This window comes from Seriola aureovittata, chromosome 21 (assembly GCF_021018895.1).
Source record: "Seriola aureovittata isolate HTS-2021-v1 ecotype China chromosome 21, ASM2101889v1, whole genome shotgun sequence".
Lineage (NCBI taxonomy): Eukaryota > Metazoa > Chordata > Actinopteri > Carangiformes > Carangidae > Seriola > Seriola aureovittata.
The window spans coordinates 2,902,292-2,914,959 of record NC_079384.1 but is presented as its reverse complement, the minus strand read 5'-3'; the positions used below and the strand labels follow the sequence as shown (position 1 = coordinate 2,914,959).

The following is a 12,668-nucleotide window of genomic DNA, read 5'->3' as shown; positions in this document are numbered from 1 at the left end:
ACACAGAAAACAATACGTCAGACGGAGCTCACTACAACAAAGTACACAATCATGGATGTAATCACCTAATTTAGAATGAAAGCTTGGTCCATACAGAGAAGACGGCTGCGTTCTTCTTCTGTTTTTATGTGTTGTTGCTTTATCTGCAAACACAGGGCACGAACAACGGGAGTGTGTGAATCCGTCAGATCTCAGTTTGCGATCTGACCTGTAGGTCTTATCATGGACGGACCTTTACCCTTCAAACTAGGCTCCATGTTGACTCCGACGTGCGTCAGAGTTCAAGGCCAAGTAGAGGGCTGCTGAGCGATGACGTACAAGGCGGCGTGTGTTTGTGTGTTGAGAGGAAAGCGCAGAGAAAGTTTGACATTCAGCAATTTCAAGGCACACTGCTCTGCATTTTAAAACACCACGGTATCCAGAGGAGACGGCGGCCCGACACCCGGCGCCTGACTCACTGACGTTCCAGTTTTGACTGGTTTGATTCCCTTTGATCATTCTGTTTCAGCAGGACGCTCGGTGGGCGGTGGGACCGAGCAGCAGCACACTCCATTTTCAATAACGGACATTTTATTGAAATAAGTGCTGCTTTACTGATCTCACACACACACACACACACACACACACACACACACACACACACACACACACACACACACAGAAAGCAAACTAATGAACTCCAGAGTTGTGACGTTTGAAGCACTTTTGAAACGTTCCTAAATGATATTTATAGCATTAATAAACTCGGTTAACGAACAAGATCAAGGACAGAATGATTGTGTTGAACCGTTTTGATTGGAGCCAAAATGATATTGACATTTTGGAAAAAACTTATTTGCTTCATTGCCAAGAGCTAGATGAGATCGAGAAGATCGACAGCACAATCTTATTTCCATTTACTGTGAGGACACAGCCAGCAGCTGCTTAGCTTAGTTTAGCACTTCTAAAGCTCAAAAGTATAACATGATACATCTTTGCTGAATTTAAAACGAGAGTTTGCAGTGTAACGTGTTATGTGCAGTGACCTCACGTGACCTTTACTGTGTGTGTTTGGACATAAGCCACGATGGATTTCAGAGGTGGTACAATTGCATAGAAGTCAACGGAAAGATGAGACGCAAGTTCCTCGGGGTGGTGGGGATGAAATATTGATGCGAAGATGGATCTGTGTGAGTTGAAGATAAATAAAAGTAAAAAGATAAATAAAAGTATGCAGTTGAGAAGCAAAAGTGGAGAGAGTGGAGAGAAGCGACTGAAAGGACCAGAGTTCAGTCAGAGCTCGGCTGGTGGTTTCTTTTCTTTTTTTTTTCTGTAAAGTTCTATATTAATAAAGTTTATTATTATTATTAGTAATCTTTCATGTTTGTTAAACAGTTACCTTCATATAATCCTTAGTGAACATATCTGACAGCAGTAAATCTTCTCATCTCTCTGCAAATAAGACTGAAATGTCAAACTATTCCTCTGGTGTTAGAAAGCTACCGTGCCACTTTCTGCTCGTTTCAAGACAAAGTGAGAAGCTTGTTGCTTGGATGAGGTTCTCAGTGTCTCTCACACACACACACACACACACACACACACACACACACACACACACACACACACACCACACACAACACACACACACACACACACACACACACACACACACACACACACACACACACAGAGCAGTGAACTCACCCAGGGAACTTGCTGACCTCAAAACGCAGCAAACACAAACCTGAACCAACAAACAGTCCTGACTGGACACTCATTGACATGGATGAGATTTGAAGACGAGAACCCTTCACAAACCCTTCCCCTCCCTCCCTCCCTCCCTCTCTCTCTTCACTTCTTCCATCATGCTTCCTCCTCTGAGTATAGCTTCACATCCTCCTATCGCTTAGTACATAAATAGAAGTATTAATCTTTGATGGGGACAGCAGCTGGTATCAATAATAGCAGCACTTTTGTGTTGTTGCTATGTTGAGAGAAGTGGCAGGACGTTTTCTCATGGAGCTCTCCGCTGAAAGAGGTCACGGAAGATACCCGCCATCTGCACTGGACTCCAAAACCCCCCCTTTATAAAGGACAGAGAGGGGGACAGTTGGACCGGCTTCATGATAAGAATGTGCACGGATGACTGTGATCTGCGCCTGCGAGGCCTGGGCACTTGAAGTAATTGCAGTGGAAGCTGATGCATCTGTGAACAGACGGTCTAACTGCTGCATCATCCTATGTGGCAGCTTGGGGTTTTGTGTGTGTGTGTGTGTGTGTGTGTGTGTGTGTCTGCACCAACTCTGCAAGAATCAACAAGAACAGACACGTTCCTGATTCAGCTGGAGGACCAATGAGGGAGAGTTCAGGTACGTGCAACAGGGAATATTCTGCTCTTCGTTTGGTTCATCTCGATACATCTGTAGAAAAAATAAATCAGTTCTGTCTTTAATGATAGAAAGCAAACTCAATACGCATGACTCAAAATCATTAAACTGCCGCACGCTGACGCACACGGGCTCACCGTGTCTCTCTCTCTCTCTCTCTCTCTCTCTCTCTCTCTCTCTCTCTCTGCGGTGCAGTCGTGCGCTCGGCTCTGATTGTCTCCCTGTGCCAAGACTCTTCTTCTTCTTCTTCTTCTTCGTTGGACGCAGCGCACTCTGAAGCGCACACCGGCTCTTTTTCTTTTTTCCTCCTCCTTTTTTTCCCCATTCATTCCAAAGTTTCGGTAAATAAACTCGGAATATTTCTTGGAAGTAAAACACAAAATTGACCTCACAGATGAAGTAATAGTAGTAGTTGGCTCTAACCAGGAGCTCTGGTGAAGGCGGCGGATGGACGGCTGAACGCCGGCGCCGTGCGTTAAGAGGAGCAGGTGGATGGAGACGCTCGCGGGATGCAGCTTTGCAGCAGGTCAGCGCGGCTCCGCAGCGGCTGGACTCTGTGCGCGCTGCTGAGGGACATCTCGCCGCTGTGGACATGAGATGAGGATGAAGTTTTCTGTCTAAAAAGTAAGTCATGCTGTTGGATAAAAAGCAAAAAAAAAGAGAATCTGCTGATTTTTTTTTAATTTTTATTTGTCTCCATTGATTGGCATCTCTGTGAGGACTCTGTCTCGCTCGTGCGCAGTTTATTCGATTTTTTGCCTCATAAGAAGAAATAAACACGTGCGCTAAATCATGGCGGTTATTTAGTTTCTGGCATCCAAACGCAGTTAAGCAAAAAAACCCGAACTGGTACCAGGCGCTTTATTCACATTTGGTTTCGGATGGAGGACGGGGTCCTGAAATGCCTGAAACAGACGCAGGTCCAGCGGAGACGTGCAGTTCTCTCTGCTCAGTGTCTCAGGGAGGGTGAACAGATTGTTTTTAAATTTAAAAAGTAAAGTAATTACAGACTGAACTGTAAATGCTGTGTTCAGTGGCCTGTGGATGTGAACTTTGCCCTGTAACTCACTCTTACTGCGGCTCCACGGACACCTGTCTACCTGTCTACCTGTCTACCTGTTGATTTGAATGGTTTCAGAATTTTGCTCTGAAAGTAGGAAAATAATTCTTAACATTTTCATGACATTTTGATTGTATTTATCCTTTTTTTCATTTATGATAGTATTTATTAAAAGTATTTTTCAGTATTTTCAGTGTAATAACATTCAGTCTCCCCAGTGGTTTCTCATTGTTAGTGGCAGGGTTCACCTGCTCCTGCACCCGCTGTTACCACCCGTAAACACAGGTGTCGCCAGATCAACCGGCACTGCAACATTCAGGATCATAACTTTTAAAATTTGACGTCATTTGTGCCTCAGATTTTCTCACATCATGCGAACATAATGTGTGAAACAGAGACCATTAAAACTGAATCTCAGACCGATCAGGTGCAGCTTGGTCAGCAGCTCCTCAAATCACGTTGACACAACTTCCAACTGCAGATAATTGCCACTTGCCAGCCTCGCACTTGTCAAACGCACCATGTGATAGTGGATGAACTTCCACTGTTTCAGAGGCAAATGGCCACTAGAGGAATAGAATTGCCAATATTGATCTCTCTCTCTCTCTCTGTCAACAGTGCTGAAACTGGCTGACAAACTTAACTGTTGACAGGTCCGATGATCTAATGGTTGTTTTAGTGTGTTAGCGTTTTAGTTCAACGCCAAGTTTGAAGACACTCCCTTTGGCTCTGGTAATCACTGATCATGCTGTGTAACATTTGATAAAAGAAATTATTATTTATTCATATTCTAATTTTAATCCCCCAGAGCCACCCTGCCATGCTAACCTTTGCATGCATACACATAGACACAGTCATACTGGTCCTCATCCGCTGTGCATACAGCTGCTTGTACCCCTCATCAGCACAAAGCGGACTGTGGTCAAAGTGGGTCCACATGTGTCGGCTGCATGAAATTGAGGTACGTACATTATGAAAGCAAAGAGCTGGACTGCTGTTCCTGTGGAGGCAGCTGCTGTCACTGCAGGAGAAGAGTGAGTGATCACTGCCACAGTGTCAGAGCTGTTTGTCCCCGAGATCAATTGAATAAACATTTGTCTTCGGCAGCGCGGCCGTACCTCTTTGCATGTATGCATACACAGGGTGGGGGGTGGGTGGGGGGGGCATGCATACACACATATGCACACGCCTGACCTGGACTTCTTGGGCTCAGTGTAGCATGGACGGGATTTATGGTCTAGACAGAGTTACAAAGCTAAAAAAAAAAAGAAAAAAGAGCAGAGGAGATCCAACACAGATAAGTACAGGTACAGATACGGCTCTGTAGTGAGTTTTGTAGTCACTCCCGCCTGCAGGTTTTTGTGAAATTTTAAACTTGACTATCGTCCTTCTATGTCAAAATCAATGCAAATCGGTGTCATGACATAAATGTTGTTTAAATGTCTTTGGGGTGATGTTGAGTCATGGAAGGTGTCCTGCTGACTGCCGACTCGGGAACAACCCAAAAGTCTCCAGTATTGTGTTTGTTTCACCTGCCACTTTTTCTCTGTCTCTGCTGTTTCTCAAGTGAAGGAGAAAATGGCCAAATGTTATATTTAGAAAACAACAGACAACACATGTTTACTTCTTCCTCTCCCTGAGAGAATATTTTGAGTGTTTTCTTGAGAGTATTTTACATGTTACTCTGATTAAAGGTGTGAAAACAGTCATGTTAAGTAACCGTGCTACTGTTGCTATGGATCCTAAAGGACTATTATTATTTGTCTAAAGATATATTCTACGTTTCTCTGCCAAACTTAATGTTGTTTCACTCTGCTGTCTGTCTTTCCATAGATCTATCTTGCTCTTTCACCACATCTCTACAGCTGGGATGTGATACTTGTGGTTCCTCGTGCATGAAAACCCAGAGCACCGAGCCCTCGGACCCCGAACTCTCAAACCAGTTCCCCAGGACTAATGTAACACCTGAGGTCCCTCAACCCTTATTTCTCCTATTTAATATCTACCGTCTCTGAACACCTCACCATTTTTAGATGTTTAGAATCCTTTGATTCCCTTGAACCCTCCCCGCCATCATGGCCTTAGATCAGTGGCCCTTCCTCTCGACTCCCCCCAACACCTCCATCCCCGAGCCCCTCCTGTACGACAGCTACATCCAAGGGAATGAGTCCGACCTGGATCTGAACATCTCAGAGACCAGAGAGCCTCACCAGGACAAGACCAGCTCTGTCGTCATCACCTTCATCTACTTTGTGGTGTGTGCCGTGGGGCTCTGCGGCAACGCCCTGGTCATCTACGTCATCCTGCGCTATGCCAAGATGAAGACGGTGACCAACATCTACATCCTGAATCTGGCGGTGGCAGATGTTCTGTGCATGATGAGCCTGCCGTTCATCGGCATGCAGCTGGCACTGGTGCACTGGCCCTTTGGAGAGGCTCTGTGCAGGGTGATCATGACTGTAGGTGGGTGTGGAGCACGTCACAAAACACCAGCAGCACTTTGGGGCAAAGAAGCACTTTCAGAGAAATGATCCTGACTTCATTATTTGGGGGCGTGGGTGTGGTGGTGGTGGTGGTGGTGGTGGTGGTGGGGGGGGGGGTTGCTTAGATGTGAAGATGACTACCGCTCTCATATCTGTCCCTTTAAATGTGAACCTAGAGCCAGAGATTGTTACCTTAGCAACAGACGGGGGGACGGGGGGGGGGGGTCCTAGCCTGCCTCTGTAGTCCACAAGTAAAAACTAAAAAACTTAATACCCACACTTGTAAACATCACTAATTAACACTTTGTTTCATCTGTACATAAGCAAAACAGAGACATCTATAAATTTTAAGTGTAAAATGATAAGTCACCACGACAACTTGACATCCTCTCTGTAGTGTTAATCGAACACAGTAGATACAGGACGGCGTGTTTCTTTAGCGAGCTTCACAGGTCACAAGAAGTCACACAAACTGCTTCTTCATCTCAGCATTAGTGATTACTCACCACACGATTTACACAACCTCAACTCACGTTGTTCTCCCCCCCCCCCCCCCCACTCCCCTGCTTCCTGTCCTCCTCCACCACCCCTCTCCCAGACTCTCTCAATCAGTTCACCAGCATCTTCTGTCTGATGGTGATGAGCATCGATCGATACCTGGCTGTGGTTCACCCTATTAAATCCACAAAATGGCGGAAGCCCCGTGTAGCCAAGCTAATTAACCTCACAGTCTGGAGTGTGTCGCTGTTAGTCATCCTGCCAACCATGATCTTCAGCGGCCTGGACAAGGTGCCAGTGTGTGGCATCGTGTGGCCGGAGCCTCAGGACGTCTATTACACAGCCTTCATATTCTACACCTTTTTCATCGGATTCTTCCTGCCCCTGGCCGTCATCTGTCTCTGCTACCTGCTTATTATAGTCAAGGTGAGAGCCCGCCTCCGCACGTGTGACATTATAATGCAATTTCATTTCTGTTTTATCGTCTCTACTGTCCTCTAAAATTTAAAAAACTAGTTATTTTGTGGCACTAAAACGATGTACAGACATTCACGAGTAAACAGATTATTTTGGCCACATAAATCATGTTCATTTGGGAATTCGGATAAATTACTAAATTTAAAATGTCACAGTTTCAGCAGTGTGTAGTTAAGTCTCGTCAACTCTGAAACCAGAGCATGTTTTTATGTTTAATGCAAGTATGCCGAAGCTAAATACAGGAAATATATCAAAAAGTAGCCGATGTTGCTATAAAGATTATTATTAACTTTATTATTATTCTGTACAATAATATTCCACAGGGTTCTCGTGTGTTTGCACAGGAGCTAACTAACTGAAAATTTTTATTTCACAGTTATTCTTTGAATTTTTACAGAAATGTTGACAATGACTTCATTTGGGAAAAAATAATCTATGTCAGGTACAAACAAAAAACACGATTTACCCTGACCTAGAGCTGGTCACTTATTAAAGTCAACACAAGCGACGTGGCAAGTTTTCTTCTTCTGTTCCATAACGTCATGTTTTTGCATTTCAGATTGTTGTTTTAACCTTTGGACAGAGCTAGTTTAGCTGCTTCCAGTCTTTATGCTAAGCTAAACTAAACATCTCTGGTTGCTAGCTCATACTAAACAGATAGTAGAGTCGTATCAATCCTCTCATCTAGGGATAATGACGGCAGCCTATTAATGTTGTGAGCCGCCAGCTCACGTTCTGAGCCGAGTTAGCCTCAACAACATAATGTTAGCCTTGGTGAGTGTTGTTTGTGGAGCGTTGCTACAACAGGTGCTAACTCTTGACTTTTGACATCTACAGATTCTAATATATGAAACTATTTAAGACGTTTCCATGTGTCACAGTGTGAACGTTGTGAGGTTTTAAGCCACTGACAGTCCTTCCTTTTGCTAGGTGAAGTCTTCTGGCATGAGAGTGGGTTCCACCAAACGCAAACGTTCAGAGCGTAAGGTGACACGGATGGTGTCCATCGTGGTGGCGGTGTTTGTCCTCTGCTGGCTGCCGTTCTACGTTTTCAACGTCACCTCCGTCACCGGCTCCATCATACCCACCTCCGCTGTGAAAAGCACCTTCGACTTCGTCGTGGTCCTCGGCTACGCCAACAGCTGCGCCAACCCCATCCTGTACGCCTTCCTGTCGGACAACTTCAAGAAGAGCTTTCAGAACGTTCTGTGCCTGAAAAAGGTGGCAGGCCTCGACGAGATAGAGCGCAGCGACAGCAGGATGGACAGGAGCAGAACGGTTAACGACGCAGTAATCATCAACGCCAACTTGGAGACTCACAATGCTGCCCTGCTCAATAACGAGCTACAGACCAGCATCTGAGGGTAAAGGAGCAGCAGTCGCATCCAGGGAAGCCAGTGCACTGCCAGTGACCCCTGCTCAAAGATGCGGGGGCAGGAGGATGATGTAATAGCTGCTGCTCATGGACACTGACACATGAACAAAGTCTAAGTGAAAAATAAACAATTTCTTAAGGGTTTTCAAAGGTCAGGGAAAGTACACTGACTCCAGCTCAAAACTCTTGATATTTGGGTTAATGAGGTAACTCGAGCTGGTTAGCCCTGAGGTGAAGCAACACTGAAAGGATTTTCAACACTGTAGAGACAACAGTTGTTGAAATCAGACATAAATGAAACTGCCGCTCATGCTCACCAGCTGGGCCTCTATCAAGCTGTCAGAAAACACGCAGACTGAACCACAATGGAAACGAGACGCAGGATCAGGGAGCGGACTGCTGTGGAGTTTTTTCCAGAGCTAAGAGGGTTCGACATTGATTTGTCCGAATGTGAAAATACTACTGAAGAAGTCGGCCAAACATTTCCAGATAGCGCTGCAACTCTCTAGACTTTGAAAGAGAGAAAGCAACCAACAACCCGAAAGACGAATACGGTCATGTTTTATTCATACAAGCTGATTAGTCTGGTCTGACACATCGACGCGGCAACAAAATGGCAAACCCCTGCAAACATAAATACCCACAAACAAAGGATGCTCTTTCCCCTCACTAGCTGGCGTCTCTGTTGGAGGTGCATTGATCCGTAAATGCTTGAATTTAACATCTTGGGTTATTGATTAAACGGAAGGACGGAACAATGTCGCTGAAGCCACTCTGGCCTTGCTCAGTTCATAACAACATGACTTTGTATATAGGAAATGGTTTTCTGTCTACGTGTGTGTGTGTGTGTGTGTGGGGGGGGGTCTACACATGGACGACTTCATGTCCCAACCAAAATGATTTCAAAGCCAAACCCTGCTGTAAAATTCTGTATTGTTGTGATATGCACCAAGAATAGCATCGAAACTATGTCTGTGAAACCATCATGCGTACTTTATGCTTCACTGTGTCCTGGTCTTTACCCCCCCCCCCCCCGGTCTTTAACCCCCCCCCCCCGTGCCAGTGATGCAGTTATAAAGAGCCCATTTCTACTTCTTGTAAAGTGCTGTGTTTGGACATTGTAAGATTTCCTCCTGATTTCATGTTGAGATGTGGTCACCGTCCTCAGCTGCACATTTGGTTCGCTTGCAAAAATGTCTAACTTTCCCAGAAGGCAGGAAAATGTGTCACTTTGTCCAAGTGGAAGGGAGAGAGGGGAATAAGGAGATTTTATATATAGAAAGAAAGAAAGAAAGAAAGAAAGTAAAGTTTGTGTATTTGTTTAATTCCCATTACAACAGTCTCACATGATGGCTGTATTGGAGGTTGCCAGTTCTTGGGAAACAACAACCGACAGCAGCTGGTTTCATTTCACTCGTGTATCTACACATCAAACTGCATCTCTGTGCTGTCGTGACATATAACTGATCATTTCTCTATTGATTGATTAGTGCGTTTGGTTGACATTCAATTTTCCAGCTCAACTTGAGTCTTGAGCTTATGGGACGTGAAGTACAAAGTCCATGGCCCGGTACCCGACACCTACCACCCTCTGTATATTATGTATGTACCAACCGTTACTCCTGTGATGGAGTAACACCAACACATCCCAAGTTTTATGTGCCAGTTTGCGATAACTTGATTTTAAGTATGCCTCATATTAGCACAACATGAACTCAAATACTATATTTCAACATGGGGCATTTTTTAAAAATAGACTGAGCCACTAGATTAGTTAATGATGCGGGAAGTGCATCCGGCCTTAATGTATTTTAGTGGCGTTTCCCACTTCGCCTCTTCTGGAAAAAGACAGACTTTGCTCAGATTGTACATATAATTTACAAACTTGTGGATTTAATACTTTTCACCTTCCTACACCGACTCCTCATAAAGCACATTCCCGCCAAGAACAAACACTGCTAAAATACTGTAAAACAGTCTGTTTCCACAGTCACCAACATTGCTAGGTGGACTCAATGATGCTTGTTTCTATGGATACCATTCAACATTGACCTACACATACTGGTTCACTGTAAAGTGTTACAAATCAAGAAATACAAAAATCATATCATGAACGTGCCATTGACTCACAGCCCTCGACCTTCAATACACTGAATGAATAGTGAAAGCAATAAGCCGGCAGCTTCAGTGTAGTTAAGTGTGCATGCGACTGCTGTATATCCCTGTACTCTGTGTATTTAGTGGCTTGTGGTGAGCGACAGGGACATCAGGAGGACGGATTGATTAATGGAGTAATCAGTCAGTCAGTGGAATCATGGACGTTCCCATGTTTTTTTGTTTTTTGTTGTTGTTGTTGTTTGCTTTAGCTTTGGTTTAGCTTATGCTAGTGGTATGGATCAAGTGAAAGCAATGACAGGCTGTCTGTTGAAATATGTAAAAAATTATTGGATGGAGTGCCATGAAATTAGGTATAGTCATCCACTCTACCCTCAAGATGAAATATAATAATAATAAATATCACTTTGACGGTTCCTTTAATTTTCCCATAACTTCATATTAAGCACAATCATCAGGTCGAATTTTTTAATTTGTCCAGTACTTTGATTTACAAGCAAGTATCTGCAAAACTAATGACATTCCCATATAGTTGGGAAGAGGGAAGAAGGCTGGTAGTGTTTTCCCATTTCCTTTTTTTCATTAAACAATATTCTTAATTTTGCTGAACATACAAACAGGGGACTCTCCCTGATGATGTAATGGTCCTATAGGTTTATGTTATGGCCACTAGTTTTAATCAGAGCGAAAGCTAATTCAAAATGTGTTGTTGTTACATTTGAAAACAAAACAATTTGCTGTAGTTGTTGAATTCATTCAAATTGACCAAGAAATTAAAAGTAAACTGATTTTAGCCTCAGATTGCATTTTCTCAACACTGCACTCAATCTTTCTTGTATCTTAGGGGTCGTTGTTAATGTCTACCTTTAGGTTTTTATGTACACGGGCTTGCAGAGCTGTAGAGGCGCTCAACCGTCACGTCACATGACACTGGAGCTTATTTCCAGAATCAGGGGCTCTAAAAATAGCTCCTCCCACTCTATTAGCATATGCTTACACGTTAAACAATGATAGTCCATCCAGTATATATTATGTCAAATATCTGCATGTAAGCATTGTCAAAGTTAGCATTTAGCATGCTGATGTTAGCATTGAGAATTAGCATTGAATTGTAATGTCTATTCATTTTTACATACTGTCCATACTGAAATAGCTGCAATGAAGATATTTGGTAATCAACCTGGGGTGAACCAGATGTCCCCATTTTCCCGGAAATGTCCTCGTTTTTTAACATTTTGTAATTAAAAACAGGCAACTAGCATTGCACTTGTTTTGGCCAACAGAGGGGGGCTGGCTGCTAGCTATCAAAATAAAGTTATCTAATCAGATTTTTCATTTTTTTGTTAGTAAACTAACAAAAACAAAAAAAAGCCTTCCAGTGAGAACTTGAAAAAATTGTTTTTATGTTGGAAGAAGTGAAGTAGAAGTTGCCTGATGGTCTGCATCTGTGGACCCTGACGAACTAAAGGAATATAAATAATTGAGGTAGACAATAGGACTTCACACCTGCTTCAAAGGGAGTCGTCATTTTATCAGTTGGCCTTCACAATAGTTTATTACAGTACAACAGTTACCACGGTCAACAAAATACATGACTATCCTCCTTTTTTATTTCATAGGTAAAAACATTGGATGCTTTAATGATATATTGACCGCTGAACTGGAAATGTCTCTACTGTCTGAACTTTATATCAACCTCTAACCTGAACTTTTACCATTTGACATCACGCTTTTAGAAATGAGCAGTTTGTTTAGTTAACTGGGCTGGCTCGTACAGCAAGGGCCAGAGGAGCAACAATAAAAGACATTGTCAAAATAAGATGAATTTGAAAACCTTATCACTTCATTAATGCTGACTGAATGAGCCCACATCTACAGCAGACATACATTTCCGTTTTAGCTATCAGGCTGTTTGTGCACTGAGACTTCGGCAATGGACCCCATGATAGAGCCACACCTGGTTGCTGGGAGATTTGTCAAACAACTGTAAAGCCTCTATAAGGGTAATAAGGCCAATCCACCATATGCTGCAGTGTCAGATTCGCTTCGTCCGAGTATATCGGTCAAGTCAGAATCCATCAATCAGTGCAATCAAAAGGCATGAGGAAGCAGACGGGGCTTGTCCTGAGAGGTTACTGCAGAAAATAATTATGTGAGGTCACACACACACACACACAAACACACACACACACACACACACACACACACACACACACACACACAGATAGCAGTCGGTAGCGGGACAAAAAGCATATAATTTGTCATGACATTTTCTCTGTGCTGTCACTGCTGGT

The 12,668-nt window shown here is 43.6% G+C and overlaps 1 protein-coding gene and 1 long non-coding RNA gene across 5 annotated transcripts in view; one reads left to right on the top strand and one right to left on the bottom strand.

Moving 5' to 3' along the window:
* Window positions 1–12,668, bottom strand: part of LOC130162580 (uncharacterized) — a 33,815-nt gene that overhangs the window by 8,786 nt on the left and 12,361 nt on the right. The window lies entirely within an intron of this gene.
* On the top strand, window positions 1,916–10,790 carry LOC130162579 (somatostatin receptor type 2-like). Of its 4 annotated transcripts, XM_056366338.1 has the most exons (5): window positions 1,916–2,348; window positions 2,793–2,990; window positions 5,260–5,889; window positions 6,508–6,833; window positions 7,815–10,790. In XM_056366338.1, exons 3-5 carry the CDS (start codon window positions 5,502–5,504, stop codon window positions 8,244–8,246), a joined length of 1,146 nt encoding a protein of 381 aa, XP_056222313.1. In that variant the 5' UTR covers window positions 1,916–2,348; window positions 2,793–2,990; window positions 5,260–5,501; the 3' UTR covers window positions 8,247–10,790. The 4 variants fall into 4 exon arrangements, with proteins under 4 accessions (XP_056222313.1, XP_056222315.1, XP_056222312.1 ...); XM_056366340.1 differs by lacking the exon at window positions 2,793–2,990; XM_056366337.1 differs by lacking the exon at window positions 1,916–2,348 and having other exon boundaries at window positions 2,391–2,990.

What these genes read in the sequence shown, in the direction of transcription:
- LOC130162579 (XM_056366340.1), top strand. Translation starts at nt 5,502, where the DNA reads ATGGCCTTAGATCAGTGGCCCTTCCTCTCGACTCCCCCCAACACCTCC. An exon ending in CAGGGTGATCATGACTGTAG is followed by an intron (nt 5,890 to 6,507) that starts GTGGGTGTGGAG and finishes CCCCTCTCCCAG; the next exon opens with ACTCTCTCAATCAGTTCACC. An exon ending in ACCTGCTTATTATAGTCAAG is followed by an intron (nt 6,834 to 7,814) that starts GTGAGAGCCCGC and finishes TCCTTTTGCTAG; the next exon opens with GTGAAGTCTTCTGGCATGAG.